The sequence below is a fragment of the Cygnus atratus genome, chromosome 1 (genome assembly GCF_013377495.2).
Source record: "Cygnus atratus isolate AKBS03 ecotype Queensland, Australia chromosome 1, CAtr_DNAZoo_HiC_assembly, whole genome shotgun sequence".
Taxonomy (NCBI): domain Eukaryota; kingdom Metazoa; phylum Chordata; class Aves; order Anseriformes; family Anatidae; genus Cygnus; species Cygnus atratus.
In genome coordinates, this window is record NC_066362.1 from 41,590,222 (window position 1) to 41,606,866 (window position 16,645).

Genomic DNA, 16,645 nt, shown 5'->3' on the forward strand with positions numbered 1-16,645 from the left:
GTAGTAGCTATAGAGCAGGAAATTACTTTGCACAAATATCCATAGTTATGTACCAAAGAACTGCAGTTGTCACAATATAATTGTGAGAAATCAGAAAAAGCAATGCATAATTAAGCAAATGATTCCTCATTTCAAGCCATCAGTACCCACTGTTGGTAAAGTAGACCTCTGAGCCATCCACTGAGCCACAGATTTTTTTTATGAGGCAGTGAAAAGGGAGCTCCATTAGTTAGTTTCATGTTAAACACATGTAAAAAAGGAACATTTGGCTGTAGTTCTGTGATAGGACATCTACTATGTCTCTAACTGGGCTCTGGGACATTGATCATCAACTTCAGAATTGAAACACCATGAATTAGTCTGGATCTTTTTTAATATGCAACTGATTTTTCAAGTAAAAAGTAAGTTTAAAAGCTAGTGACTTTTATCTTCTCAGAGTAATAGCTGAAGGCTGTAGTTTTCAAGCTAGCTAGAATAACATATTGACTGACAGATTTCAGACTTGTATTTGACACATATGCCAAGTTCATTTTGTTAAAATTATAACTTCAAGTATACAGCCAAAACTATGTATGTTAAAACAGGAATTTAAACAATTACAAGGTAATCCCTAGGAAATTGCATATGTATCTAGTCTCATGTTTATCAGAAGTTAGTCCCTAGGGTACATATCCTTTAACGATAGAGTTATCCCTAAGGCATACCTGCAGCTGCAGAAAGCAGGTGGTTTGACCACTCTACCCATAAGTAACTAAATGCATTATTTGTCAATAATATCCTTTACACGATGTAAACTCCTTGTAATAAGGAGTAAGATACTGAAATCTTTATTGCAATCAAAATAATTTTCAAAACACAAAACCCACATACCAGCATAACAGCTCTGAAGTGGAGATGCAGAAATGAGACACTGTTGTATATATGGTAATCATTTTTTATTTGAGGAATAATATACAGAGCAAGGTGGGAAAGATGATAGAATTCTCAAGATTGTCTTTTATATTTACATGTATATGTATAAATATATTTATATTTTATATGCTTTTATGTTATTTTTCTACACACATACACACATATGTATAATCAATATAAGACAAATAGACCAAGCAATGACCTTTTATAAAAAGAACTGTGATTTTTTTTGTTTTATTCTTAGGATTACTTTGGAGTGTTTTATTTGGGAGCCGAAAACTTATATTTTAAGATAGAGTACCTGAATTCCTCTGTTGAAGTGTTCAGTAATTGAAAATAATCACTCCTGGGCTTCTGTTTGGGAGCAGTCTTCTTCTGGTCAATATATTAGTAAACTCCAAACAGGACTTTAAATCCATAAATCATTTCCAGGCTAAGCTAGGCTCCTTGGGGGCTAAAGAAGCCTAAGGAGCACTGGCCTCACTTGCTGCTTCACATCTGTTCAGTCTGAGTTTAAAATTAATACAAAAGCGTTGGAGAAGATGCGCTTGGAGAGGAAAGAATAATAATAATAATAAAAAAGAAATAGATCTTTGAGAAAGCCCAGACTGGAAGTGCTGGGTTTTACAAAGGCCAGGTATTGTTTGTCCAGTCAAAATGGACAAAGCCTCCTGTATATTCCTTAAAGTTTCACAGTGCATTGAAGACCCAATCTAACAACGAATGTTGTCTTCTGTTACTTCCACAGGCTCATCTAGTAGCAGCTTTTGAAAAAAGCTTGGGAAATATGACCGGACGGTTGCAAAGTCTAACAATGACAGCTGAACAAAAGGTACGTTTACCAAAGCAGATGCTTTAATGTGGAAAGCAGCCAACAGATTATATTAGAGTTTTGTTTAAAAAACATTGAAAGGAAACAGGGACAGCTGTGACAGTAAGACAGACAGATCTTTCTTTAATGGCCATTGCTATCAAATCTTCGTAAAGCTCCAGTAGAATTAAACTCTGCAGCATCAGGTTTTCCCAGACAATATCATAGAAATGTTTGAAGATAAAATCTTTGTTTCCAGATTTTAATTAAAACATATGCGACTCTAGGTTTAATCCATATTGAAAGATCCTGTAACAAAGACAGATCATAACCTACTGGAGTGCTTCATTCCAGCCTGACAACATTGTCAGAATAACATCAGTAAATCCTGTACTGGAGTAGTTTTTCTTTAAACTGCAAGACAGTCACTGTTAAACATTTTTGTTTGTTTGTTTGTAATTGAATTATTAGTTAATGTTTTTTTTTTTGAAATCTACACACACAAATTCAAATTGGGATTCAGACATTAAACAGTAGCCTTACATACTGCAGGATGCAAGTCAAATGGTTATACTGTCTTTTGGCAATATTTTTTTTCTCTCTCTCTTAACTTTGTAATGAATATTAAATCAAGACCCCTTTTAGAGTAACCTTTATTTAAAAAAAAAAAAAAAAAGTTGGTTTCCACACAAATATTGTGATAACTTTGCATAGAATAAATACAAAAGTAAATATAAGTTGAGTTTAATATCTTCATAGAGAAAAAATGAATTCTACTTGGTTAGTGTTGCCCTTATATTCACCCAAGCAGTCCCATGAACTTCATTTTGACCACTCTTATCTTCTTAGCTTAGATAAACATTGTTCTTATGCCATATATTTCAAGCTCTCTTTGCTCTTCCCACAGGAATCTGAGCTTATAGAGTTACGGGAAACCATTGAAATGCTGAAAGCCCAGAACTCTGCTGCGCAAGCTGCTATTCAAGGAGCCTTGAATGGTCCTGATCATACCCACAAAGGTATGCTTTTGTCACTATTAAAATAAGTGCAGAGTTTCTCCCTAGGAAAAAAAAAAGGCTAAGTCACTACTTTTCTGTTGTTTTGAGAACTCTGTTGCAAGGGCAAGCACATTCTGGAGTGAATGGTAGGCATTCTTGTGGGTTTCCACAACTGGAAACCTTGCATGTGCTTCCTACTTGCCGCAAAGTTCCTGGAGCTTTGTCTTCTCAAAACTGGGTGGCCAGGAATGAATTGTTGGGTGTCAGAGTTAACCCTGTCACCATAGTTGGCTATTGAAGTTCTCCCGAGTCACTAGGGAAGTCTTACAGCAAAACATAGTTATACCTTAGAAATCCAGTGTAAGATGTAGGTTGGAAAGTTGTTGTAATCATTAAGAGACAGACTAATTACAGTTTATTCACTTCACAAGGTGCCAAATCAGTACAGGAAGCAGACATTTAAAATTCCAGATTCTGAATTAATGTTTCATTGCAGTTTAGCAAACGTTATATGATAAATATATATTTCAGAAATGTCCGTTGATAAGCAATAGCACAGGAATTTGAAGAAAAAAAGAAATAACAGCCTTCATTTCTGAAAGTGCCATTGATCTTTCTTTTAAGAGGTCATTATTTAAATTAGATGCTCGCCCTGAGGTCATTTCACTGCATGACTTAAGTATAGCAAAGCTAACTTCTAGGAAGTAGAAAATAGCCTAAAAAGTAATTTTCCTTGGAATATAGTGGATATGTTTTGCAAGAATATTTTCCAGTGATTAACTTATAGTTATTAGAGGCTTTTAAGAAATTGAAACTCAAAAGCCTCACCAATCTTTTTAATATTCTCCACTTCTTATTTTGTTTCATGTGTTTTTAATGAACTCTTGCCTGCTTATTTCCATCATGGTATATTAGAAAGTAGCATCTGAATGCTGATAAACCCTGCTACAAGTCACATAGTGCCTATACTCCTCAGGGAAAACAAACAAACAAACTGTGGTACATGTGATGGTAATAACTCAACTAATCCATCTGTAACAGAAGCTGCTTTGCTATGAGGTTATGTCTGCATAGATTGCTGTGTGGGATCACTGCTTTCATGCCTCCCAGTCCAGAGGAGCACATAAGTGTTTTGTGTATATTCCCATTGACTCCCATGTGGTTTCTCATGGGCTGCAGTATCTTGGATCCAAGCCACAATAAGAATCAATGCCATTTATGTGCATTTAGACTCCATTTGAAGAGTGGGATGCTGTATAAATATAAAAAATGATTATTATATTGAAGCAGAGGCTGTGTCACCTAGACAGATAGCTTTCAATGTATTTTGTTTTCTTTAGATTTACGTATAAGACGGCAACATTCTTCAGAGAGTGTTTCCAGCATCAACAGTGCGACAAGCCACTCAAGCATTGGCAGTGGTAATGATGCTGACTCCAAGAAGAAGAAAAAGAAAAACTGGGTAAGTGCTCAGCAGGTTTTAACCTGTCTTTTAGCTATTATGTCATTTCCTAGCGTGTGAGTAGCATAATGGCCCATTTCATCTACAATATTTGTGTGGGGCCAGACAGATGCAAAGCAATTCATTTGTACCCATACTGTGACACTATCAGCAAACTAAAAATTGTTGAATAACAGTGGGGAATTCTTTGCATAAATCAGGATAATTTCAAATTAAAAATAAGAAGTGCAAATGGCCTTAAAATAACTGTTATGACCCAAAGTATCTCTGGGCCACATTGAAAACCTGTTTAACTTTAATTCAGCAGGAGTGACTAAAAAGCTTGAGTCAAATACTTTACCCAGCTTTGAAGGGAGTTGAAATCTGTTAAGAATGCTCATGTAAAATTAGTATGGTGTTTAAAGAAAGTAAGATGGTTCTCAACTGGAATACACAAATACCACATAGTTCTAAGGCTTTAATCAAATACTTACATTAAATAAAGAAAATGTTTTGTTTTTTTTTTTTTTTAATATTACCTGCATAAACATTTGTTTTAAAATACTTATCAGCCTTCATTCCCTTGATTTGTAATTCCACACTCTTTCATGTTTCTGCAAGGTGAACTCTAGAGGAAGTGAGGTGAATATGTACCATGGAAAATTTGGCATGCATCTATAAAGAACCCTATCTTGGCATGATTGCTATTTATTTTGGCAGTAGGCTTTTATACCTTCTTAAAACAGATTATCTTGTATGTCTTCTCAGTTTGCCTCTATTCATTTTAATCTTAAAGTTTAGACTATAGAAAGGGGGAGTGTAGCCAAAATCCATTTCTTTCTTATTAGATATCATGATCTGGAAAATACTTAAACAATGTTTCTCTGATCAGTGGTCACACTCCCCACTCTCCAATTATATCATGAACATAACATGTTTGAGTACCTCATTTTTATAGAGGTTTGTCATTGAGTTCTACTCAATTTTAAATCAGAACACCTTTCTGAAAATAAATAAATTAAACAACACATTTTCCCTAAAGATGACTAACTTCTGTATTTAGACAAAGGTATCAAAGAATGGGCTAGTTAAAACTCACTGCAAACAAAACTGATGTCATCTTGGCTCCTGAAGTAAATGGCTCTTTGGCTATTCTGTCCCTTTTCGATACTGGTAAGAGCTTCTAGAGAGAAAAGGCAATGCTCTCATATTCAAAGATCTTACTACTCTAAAGGAAACTGCAGCGAAGAGTAGATACCTTTCAGCTAACATTCTTCTCAGTAGTACAGCAAAGCAAGCCTCATGTCCCAGCTTAAGCCCTCTTGCTTGTGATCCAAATCATAGCATTGAAATAGTTTGATCATTCAAATTTTTAACAGGAAAGTTAATTGGCAAACCCAGTAAATTGGACTTGTCTTTTCATTTCAGCATTTAGAAGGAGCAGGTTCTGCCTGCTCTAGATGTGAAGTGGTTATTTAAAGCCAGCCCTGGAAGGGAATGCCATAGGAATGGGATTCCACTGGGGCTTAATGGTTTTAAATGAGCACCCCTCTGCCATAGCTGCACCACTCATTCCTGCACCTTTTCCATAGACTTACCTTTGCGCTGTGCTGGATTAATAAATGAAAACAAAACACTGTATCATGTTTTTAGAGATACTGTGTTGCATATGTTAATACCTTGCTTCTGTATACTGACCTCAGGCAGTGGCTAGGATGGCATCTGCAAACTAACTCTTCGAAACATGACCTGCATGCAAATTGCCGAGACAAGGAAAATTATCTTGCTCTATGTTTGTTTTCCAGCTAAGAAGCTCTTTCAAACAGGCCTTTGGAAAGAAGAAGTCCACCAAGCCTCCTTCCTCACATTCTGACATAGAAGAGCTGACAGATTCCTCCCTTCCTTCATCACCCAAATTGCCCCACAGCTCAGGAGAGTGTGGGGCAACATCAATGAAACCATCACAGTCAGCGTCTGCGTAAGTTTCTCTCTCTTAGCAAATGTTTCTTCCCAAATGGGATGGACTGTGAGACAGGCCTCCTCAAATGTGTTGCAAATCAGAAACCATTGCCAACAGCTGTGATCTTTTACTCCCTTGCTTCATTCATTTGCTAGGTTTCTTGCAAGTTTCACTCCATTTAGACACTGGCAGCGTTTTCTTAGGATTTTCCTTCCTTTCACAGCCTTTATCAAAAATTATCTAGTGGTACAAATTTCTGTACAAATGAATATCCAAAAGCTCATGTTGTGCTCTTCCTGCACCATTAACAACTTGATCATATCCATTTAGTAAAGGCCAAATGCTACAGTTGCCTTTCTCCCCGACATGCTAAAAAATGTTATTTTATTTTCCTGCTAGCTTTGGATTTTTACAAAATGTTCATCCTTTCATTATTACTTTCTCTACTTCATAACTCCTAACTTTTTTTTAAAACTTTTTCCTCTTCTTTTACAGCTTGGAATTCTTTGCAGGATGTTATTTTATTTTTTATTTTTATTCAAATCAACATCTTTACTGTGTCAAGGCTGAGAACAAGTCATCAATCAAAAGCTGTCTCATTTTGTCTTTATGAAATCATCTTTACTTGTTTGTTTTTTTTGCTTGTTTGTAGTTTGTGGTTTTTTTTTTTCTTTCTAACACATTCTTATAGATTTCTCAGTCCTCATTCATATTCTTCCACATTTTTTTTTTTCAGTTGTATAAACTCCTAACTTTTTCCAGTGTGGGAAATCAGACTCTTTGAATGCACTCTCAAATGCATACTACTGGTGCCAGCCTTCCTTTTCTTGTCCTGACTGAGAATAATCAGAGCACGACTATTCTTCCTTAAAGTACCCAGGGAATTCTGTTGTAGTGACTAATTGCTGAGGTTTCAAGCAGAATTTCCCTGTGTTAGGTAGGTGCCTTTAATGATCAGTTTTTGATAGACTCTAAGGATTTTTATTACTAGGTTTAGGAATTTGACAGCAAATACTCCCACAAAAGGAACTGCTCCACAGTAAAAGTTTTTCTTTCTACACATTCCGTGCAACCTACTAAGGAGTATCTCATCTAGCTGTCTAGTTTTATTGTGTCTTTTATAGGAAACCTTTATGATTTCAGGTATATGTATGTTGTGGGGGGAGGATTTCTACATGTTTGGCACCCTCAAATCTGATTTGTTATCAACTTTAAAATCACTAGTAAAAGCCTTAATAGAAAGTGCCTGAAGTTAAACAGAACACTGTTCATCAACAACATTGTCTATTAATGATTCACAGAACTGCTTTCATAACCTTAAACTGTTTTCTTTCTTCCAACCCTACTTTTTTCTCTGTCTCTTTGATTTGCTCTCTAGGTGTGCAGGTCCATTGAATTTATCAAGGGCAATACTACATGTCTAGTCTTTTATCCCAAGCTCTTCCCATTGTTGTCTCTGAGTCTGGACTTCCTAATCTCCACACAGTTCGTAGACTTCTAGTTCTTCCTCTGTAACGTTTCTGAACACAAAAATTTCTGATCTTATTATACCCCCCACCCCCCTTTTTTTTAATTGTGACCTTTCTACGTAGTAAAACATAGGTTCCTTCTCTTCCATGGGGAGATCACATAAGTTGTATTTATTTAGATTAATTTATTTGTCTGTTATACTGATAACATTACTTTCTTTGAAAGACTGTTTTCTATTGCATCATTTAAAATTCTGTTTCTTTCAAGAGTTTTTGTAATTGACAGCAACCTCTGTTTAAAGATCATGGCTTAGCTCCCTTTACCCAAAATAACCTAATTATTTCTGAATCCCGAGACTGTCACAAGGTAGAAAAAATAAAATTATTTCTTTCGTACTACCCTGAATCATTGTCTGAAGTCGGATCAGGATTCTGAGCTTCTTTCTGTGACTGCTCAGGAATGCAACCTTATCTTTCTGGTTTTCTTCCTTTTGATGAAATCTGAACTTCCTGTTGAATTTTACAGTAGTAGGAGCTGAGTGTTGACAAGCTCCAGAGTTTGCAAAAGAAAATTTTATTCATACTTTCTGCTTCCATTCTGCTTGTGTTAGCAGTCTACTGCGCATCTTCCTGCTTCTTCCACAACCAGACCCAGGCTTTCTGCTTCATTTTTATCTTTTATGAAGCTGTCTTGTCAAGTTATATTTTCATTCCTTTTCACCCTCAAAATGCAGCGGGGAAAAAAAATAGCCAACAAATAGATACATGACTTCCCAGATGTCCAAGTTGCTGTATGAGCTAAAATATGCATGTAAAGAAATTTTCATTTCTTACTTTGTTAGTGTAGTTATGGGCACTTCAAACCAAGAATTGTACCATAATACTTGGAAAATAAAATCCTAGTAAATGCCTTTATTCATTTTTACTCACATTTAAAATATTTGTACATGTTGTGAATAATATTATTTTTCTTCTTCAATTTGCCATATTTTCATTTGCCATGAACTCATCAGCTTCCCCTTGCTTACAGTTTCTTTATATATTTTTTCTTGCCCTGAGTCTCATATTCTAAAACATTACCTTTACTTTCTTCCAATTGCATCTGTCTAATACATGTGTATGCAGGTCCTCTCTAGGCTGGCCACCAAAGAAAAGGCAAAACGGCCATGTGATCTACAAGCATAGATCCCGGTAAAATTGAGTGTGGGGCATGGAATTGTATACTCAACTGCTGACCTGAAGAGTGCTGCATTTTCTTTCCCAAAATGCATTTGCATGCATTCTGGCAATTAAATTTGAGCTCTGTTTCTTGTTTGTATATTAGTAGTAATAATCACAATAATAATACTTATTGTTATAAAATGTTTTTTATATTTAAATTGTTCTGCAAATATTAACTATTTACAGTGACAGTAATAAAGAACATGTAACATTTAGTGAATTGGCTGAAAATATTGCGTAGTATAACAATGTATTCAAAATTCAGTGTTTTATTTTCTACTGGTTCTGTTATGCAACAGATTTAGATCTGATAGACACATAGAGGCAAAACAGTCTGAAATGGGAATTGGACAGGCTGGATGCCTAGGCCAGTCACGTTTTTATCTTTTTTCAGAATAAAATGGTTTCTTCCCTTAAAATTAATGCTTACAAAAATAATCACATGGAGATTGCTTTTAATCCTATCTTTCAGTGAAAAAAAAAAAAAACTGTGAAAAAATCCTGTTATTTCAGACACCATACATTTCCAAATGGCAAACCATAGGCAAAAAGACAAATCAAAATCAGTACAGATAAAATCTTCTAGATCATGATGTCAAGGTCTGTCTCTTTGTGTACTGTTCAAAACAGAGAATATTGTTATTGCCTAATGATCTGTGCTGCATACTTCAGTTCTTACTATTGCTACTTAGGAAAATCGTAACCTTTACACCAAAGCAACAATGCAGATATAAAATCAAGTTATAACCCATGGGTGATGCACAGTCAAAGAAAGACTTCTGAAAAAAATTTAACAGCTTTTTTTCACCGTAGTGAACGATCCAATAAACTAAAGAGGTATAAACCAGGCTGATCATTTCATCTGGAGAGGTGTTTCTTCTCCTCTTTTTTGTCTTTATTTATTTTTATTTTTTTTTAATTTGCAGTTTGAGCCTTTTCTTGTTTCTTTGATAGGATTCTCTCTTCACTCTTAGGTTTCACCAGCAGCAAGCATTTTCTGTACTTTGATATTTAGTAATGACACTGCTTTGGGGGGAGAACCTTCCTTTAATCTCTTGCCTGTTTCCTGCTCCTCCTTAGGATCTGTGAGTGCACAGAGGCAGAGGCTGAAATTATTCTTCAGCTAAAGAGTGAGCTGAGGGAGAAAGAGCTAAAATTAACGGACATTCGTCTTGAAGCCCTCAGCTCTGCACATCATCTGGATCAGATTCGGGAAGCCATGAACCGCATGCAGGTCAGTGCAGTAGTTTAAGTGATCCCAGGGGCGCATACCAAAGGAATGCTTGGTGTATTTTCTTTGTTTTGTTTTGGGTACCAAAAAATGTTGATACAAAATAAACTGCTATAATACAGTTGGACAATAGTTCCAACAGATGGGTATGATAAGTGTTCACTATTAGAATGATAATAATAGTCTTAGCATTTATATTAATAACTAAAATGTTTAAGAGTGATGGAAGAAGGTATTATCCCTGCCCAGACGATATTTGTTATCTAAACCCTATGGCTGGGGAAATCTACATGACAGACAAGCAAATTTCTACAGAACTTTAATGCTTCAGCTATGGGGGAAATATGTGCATACCCTCTCATCGTGTCTAATTCCTAACCTACTCATGGCTTGCAGAAGCAAACTATATGAAATTTAATTAAATTGTTGTATCCAGCATCACTGACATTTTTTGTTGTCAGAAGATTTTCCCCTACACGAGGCTGAAAAAATATAGAAAGAATGTCAGTGTTCTTCTCTGGATCATGGAGCTTTATGGGACTCAGCTCTGTTGCCCACATAAAAGTATCTAGTGTCACGGAGGGTGCCCAAAAGTATCCACAACATCCACACAGAGTGTGACATAAGTCCTTCAGCAGATCTGTGCTCTACAGTCTTAAACCAGGCTACAAGGACCTAAACCAAGTGAAATCCCCAGAGAGGTTTGCTCTAGTCGAATGCCTCCAAAGTTTGAATTTTACCAAAGCTGAGCAGAAGTGACTACTTCAGATGCTGTCGCTAGTAATCATCACTTCTTCTCAAGTTTTCCCCAAAAGACACATCCACCTTGGATATGACAGACTTGGTGATGTTTTGGAGAACTGATGGGGACTGGGAAGGGGAAAAAGTTGGATTGGTAAGAAAGAAAAAAGAATACTGTGTATTCAAAGCATCTTAAAAATCTAAAGCACAGCTGAATGGAATACTGTTAAGAATTGTGTAATTAACCAGCATACAGTGCAGAGTAGATTGAGATTACAAACCACATTTCATTGTAGTTCCTGATGTGAACCCAAGGCTAAACCGGGGCTTTCACCTATTTCTTTCTGTCAATATTTGCTTGTTTGGCCCTTCCCTTTCACCTTCTTCTCACTTTTGCCTATATGATCTAATCTTTTTGTAGCAGTTGCATTTTTTGTGTGTGTGATGCCATCCCTTATGATTTACTTCTACAATGGGCTGGCCAAACAGCCTTCATAAAAGAATAGGACTTTTAGCAGAATGTTAATGAATGTGGAATTAAATGTGATGTGCAAAATGGTCTGCAAGAATAAGCAGTTGCTTTGTGCTACACTTCGTGAAGCAATTGAAAACTAGATCTAGCTAGTACCAGGCTGTTCCCAGGCTGTTTTCATTTTATTATTGCACATCCAGTAATCACTTGGCACCACTGAGGATTTAGCTAAAAAAATTTCCTAGTTGTGCTGATTCATCTGTCACTGTATGTTTTCATCAAAAGGGGTTTGCTGGCCATTACATGAACAATCTCATGTTTGAATGATCAAAAAGTCTTATCTGATACTAAAGAGGGTTATGAAACTATTAAAATATGAATTTCTATTTTATATTATTATTTTTTTCTCCTCTGTGAAGTTGTTGCTTAAATTTTGCCTTCAATGGCAATAATCATTTATATGACCTTAGGAACACTGACATAACTAATATTTTAACAATAACTTTAACTGACCTAAGATTTTTGGTGATTAAAAATAACTTCTAAAACTGGGGATAGCTGAGGAATTTCTCATCACACTTGTACTGTGGTCAACTGTATTAGAAGCACAGAAAATTGAAGATTGTGGTGTTTAGGAACTGTCTCAAGGCAAAAGCTAGAACAAGGTCTTAGGGTTTTTTCCCTTCATTTCAGAAGTGAAGGCAATCCAGCTTTCACTCTCTGGGTTTTTACTTCTGATACAGTACTGCCTGCTGCCATGAAACTGCTAAACCACTTATCTCCTGCAGGTGAACAGCAGGCACCAGGATAAGCACTGCCAGTGGTTTTCTGAAAGAGTAACCTCCTGTGCTTTTATGTTGATTTCTTATGAATACAGAATGAAATAGAGATACTGAAAGCTGAAAATGATCGTTTAAAGGCAGAGACTGGAAATACTGGAAAGCCTGCTCGGCCGTCATCAGAATCTTCAAGCAGCACATCATCTTCTTCATCACGGCAGTCACTAGGACTTTCTCTGAACAATTTAAACATCACAGAATCTGTTACATCAGGTAAACATAATTTGAGCACATGCATGCCTCAGCAATTAGTAAGAATTTATTAGTTTTCATCCTTTTAAGGGGCCATGTACCAGAGGCATGCCTGAAAATTAAAATGCCTCATATCACTCGTGAACATTAGATACATATTCACTAATGGAGATGAATAACGATCTTGGCAGACATTTCTGAAAATTTAACTTTTAGAAGGCTCTGAATGCTAACAGCAGACTGTTCATTCTGTTGCTCAGTTCCTAGCAGTGATACTCTCTACCTACCTAGTTTACAATACTATTTTACCATCTGTTTTACAAGTGATTTGAAAAGAGTAGTATTTGTTGCAGTATATGACAACTATATATATATATATATATATATATATATTCTCTTGTCCATATGGGACAAATGAGCATACTACATGAAATTTTCCTTCTTTATTTCCTTTTTTTTTTAATTTTTATTATTCAGTTAGCTCCCTTAACTTCTTTTTGTATTTGCAGCTGAGGCAGAGGGTGTTCTCAGTTAGCTTTATCCTTTCCTTTACACTCTTTTTACGCAGTATATCTAGTTAGCCTATGTTGGACCAAATCACCATTCATGACAGGAACCAAACCCGCCTGCTTTATTAAGCACTCTCATTGTCTTCTGTGAATGAGAGAAAGCAAGCAGAACTGTGGTCCACATCCTGAACATTAACATTTGATTATTTTCTATGTCATAGAGTTTATGATAATAAGCCTTCTACACTTGTTTTGATAACGTAGCCAAGAAACAGAAGTGCTGTCTCTAACATTAGAACCAGGAGCACAGCAAAAGCAGAGCAGTGCTCATTAGCGTAGACTCCACAGAAAGTATAATGCAGTCTCTGGAAGCAATAAAAATGTGGGTAATAATTGTAGAAAGAGTCTAGGCAAGACTACAGCTGAGAACGTGCCAAACTGCCTGACTGTAATTTGGGTTGGCAGTTAGTTATATTATCTTGCCAGTCGTTGATTACATGGGTATTTGAATATTTCTTCTGGCTAATATCAAATTTTATATGAAGATCAGTATGTATTTATTTACATCCCAACCATTTTTTATTATTATTATTTTTAACCAGTTTTAACTTTTAGAATGGTTGAACTCAACTTGGACTGTGGTACACAACAAAGTGTCACAAAAACAGGGAGAAAACATTTACCTATTGCCCCTGCTCACACATGTGCACACATTAAAATAAATAAATAAGCAGAGTAGATTTTTTTAAATGGTAATCGTAGAAACTCTTTCATGAATAACAGCTATTAGCACTTTGTCTCTTGGCTCTAACTCTGTCTAGATATAGGAATAAACATAATATAAGCTTTATATAATTTTCTGTGTTATCGGTTCAAAATGTTTTTCTAGCATGCGAAGTAATTACTTTTGGTTATAAGAAATTAAAGAAATAAGGGTGCCTAATGAGGAGTGGAGGATTTCATTTGATTATGAATCCAGACTTTTTGATCATCGTGAGTATCATTTTGCTGCTGTGCCAGAGAACTTGGAAGGGTGACAGCTTCATACCAAGTCCTGTGGGGTTTCTGAGGCAGCTGAAGTACTATCAATCAAAAGTCCCTGAGATATGAAGAGGTTAAACATGCTGGGAACTAAGCTGAGAGAGATAAGAAAGGCTTCATCTCATCACACTACAAATGCCATGGCACTTAGTGGGAGACCAGTGTGAACTGGAAATGACCAAAGCTATTCATTGCTTCCCAGAGGTATGACCAGCTCCTCCAGATAGGTGAAAGAACAGCAAACAAGAACCAGTACAGGAGTTTCTCAGTAGTGTTTGATGAAAAGTTGGCCAGAGCTCTAACAAAAGCTCCTCTGGGGCCACCATACCATAGCTAGGGATGGGGCCGAGCAAGAGATAGTTAAAACAATTGGCACTCCCCTGAAATTAGACCCCCTTGGACATTTCTTCTCAGCCCCTTCTGTCAGTGAGAGAGAGCTCTCAGTAGTAGAGGGAAATTTTTGGTGCCTCATTCCTATAGACTCAGAGAAAACTGCATTTGAAAGGCTACCTGAGGGTCATTTGGAAACGTTTCAGAGGAGGGTCAGAGATATTGTAAATTGCTCTCAGATGAACTGTGACATTATGGAAACTCTTAAGGTTTGTCATATATGCCAAAATGCAAAACAAGTGAAGTGAAACATTTAGTGTTGGTGGCACAGAAGAACTGGCTTCCAGGAACAAAACAGGCATAGATTTGATTTGTTTAAGCTCACAACAAAAATGCTTCTTCATCTGATCCATTAAAAATAAATAAACAATAAATAAACAATCCATCAGAATCTGCTTTCTAGATCTCTACTTTATAGGTCTGGTGGTAGATTGTCAAAAATTTTATAAGAATGTATATATAATACATCCATTGAACTCATACTGATAAGCCTTTTTTTGTTTTTGCTTTGAGCAAGTACTTCCGTGACTAAATCTCACTGACACCTTCTTTAATTGGGATGATATCTAACCTTGTGCAAACTATGACATGAAGTCAATGCATTTCTTTAGTCACCACAATACGAATGAGCAGGATTTAGGGTGGTGAATTACTGTGCTGATCTTTGAAGAAAATGCAAATCCATATTCTCTCCTAATTTATTAGTTAGTTTAAATGTCTAACAGTAAAATTGCTGAGAGAACTTCTAGAGGCAGCAGTTTTATCCCCTGCAATAAAGCTGCAGGCTCAGTCTTCAGTAAGAAATACGTCCATAATTCTCATTTTAGGGATTAGTGAGCAGATAGAGGAGCTAATAACAGAGGCACAACACAGATCAGCATTGCTCTTTACCTCCAAGAAAACGAAAAGCTTTTCTTAGTGGAATGGCTAAATACAGGGTCACATATTCTGGAGGAATGCAGTGTGATTTTCTAATGGATTCTCTTTGTAAACCTGTACTGCAGGGAAAAAAAAAAAAAAAAAAAACACTTTGTCCATACCATGTGTACAGAAGGTAAAGAAATCAGCTGGAAAGAAATTAAAATGCTATTTTACTGTAGCAGTGTAGCAGCAAACATATTGGTGCAAGGATTTGTTGTTTTTCTTCTGACAGCATTCTAAAGGGCACAATGAGTGCCCAAAGGTATAAACTCAATTTAGGTTTTAAACAACATTACTTTGTGGGTGTATGTTTATTTTGAACAAATTCCAAGAAAGAAAGCAAAGGCAAAATTGTAATGCAAGTATTCATTTCTTTCTGGTTTCCCAATTCATTTCTACATGATTAAATCCCATAATATTGCTTCAAGAAAAATGACAAATTATAAATTGTTTTCATCTCCAAGAGAAGAGGAAAAATAGGAATTAATAGAGATGAAAATGATTGCAAGTTGTTGTGATGTCAACATTTCCTTTTAACCAAAAAACCTTTGGAGCAAGTGTTGAACTGATGAGGTAAACATAACTATGTGATTTGTCAGGTTGATCTTGTCCCTTCTTTTATTGCAGATATTTTGTTAGACGATGTCACAGATGGAGCACTCCACAGAGAAGGCCACAGTGTGAAAATTTTAGTTACTATAAACAAGGGCTATAGCCGAGCCAAGGTAAGTTCATTATCCAAAGGTCTAGTCACAGAATTACTGCTCTGACAAATCTTGCATTACAGTAACTAAGCTCTTTTCAGTATTTTCAGCCAGGAACTGAGTAAATATTGGAAAGACAGCAGCTCTTTCCTTTGTCATCCATGCTCAGTACAGTTATACACTCTCCATAGACTGATGTCATATGGCCTCCTACTGCCTTTGTGGTGGCTCAGACACTACCAATTCTCTGTTTAATTCATAGTAAGATGTTCTGGGACTTGCTAACTCCATTTTAAAGTAGCTATAAATTAGATTTATGCCTTTGGCCTCTTAGTCTGCAACTATGAATATGCTGCTAGGTAATCAATTTGGAATTATATTGTTGTGTTTTCATGTTCTGTGTTGCAGAAATATTCCTAATACTATGCATCTTTTATTTACATTCAGCTCTCTATGAATACAGATCCAATTTTAGAGAAGATTAAGATACTGTATTTCCTTCTGTATAAAGATATACCAAAGTAATACCATCTATACATATTTCAGGCACAGAGACAATTAACAAAGCTGTAATATCACATTCCAAATATTATTTTTCTTTATTGGAAAAACAGTGAATCTTTATAGCAAACTAATTGCCTCCATTTTTAGTCCAGTTTGCAAAATCTCTCTTTGTAGGATCAAAAAACACATGCATATCTGATAGGATCAATCGGAGTCAGTGGAAAAACAAAATGGGACGTTTTAGATGGTGTAATCAGGCGTCTCTTTAAGGTAAGGCATTGAAAAAATA

The 16,645-nt window shown here is 36.0% G+C and overlaps 1 protein-coding gene across 38 annotated transcripts in view; it reads left to right on the plus strand.

Annotated features, from left to right (window-relative positions):
* The window catches only part of NAV3 (neuron navigator 3), a 494,795-nt gene that overhangs the window by 464,419 nt on the left and 13,731 nt on the right, over positions 1–16,645 (plus strand). For 30 of the 38 annotated variants that reach the window (XM_050715385.1, XM_035544026.2, XM_035544019.2 and 27 more), the window contains 9 exons: positions 1,661–1,744; positions 2,631–2,742; positions 4,062–4,183; positions 4,784–4,804; positions 5,968–6,140; positions 9,893–10,046; positions 12,134–12,308; positions 15,776–15,873; positions 16,531–16,626. In XM_050715385.1, coding sequence (XP_050571342.1) covers positions 1,661–1,744; positions 2,631–2,742; positions 4,062–4,183; positions 4,784–4,804; positions 5,968–6,140; positions 9,893–10,046; positions 12,134–12,308; positions 15,776–15,873; positions 16,531–16,626 — 1,035 coding nt within the window. The remainder of the gene's footprint in view (positions 1–1,660; positions 1,745–2,630; positions 2,743–4,061; positions 4,184–4,783; positions 4,805–5,967; positions 6,141–9,892; positions 10,047–12,133; positions 12,309–15,775; positions 15,874–16,530; positions 16,627–16,645) is intronic. The other 8 variants (XM_035544036.2, XM_035544037.2, XM_035544023.2 and 5 more) reach the window with 1 other exon arrangement.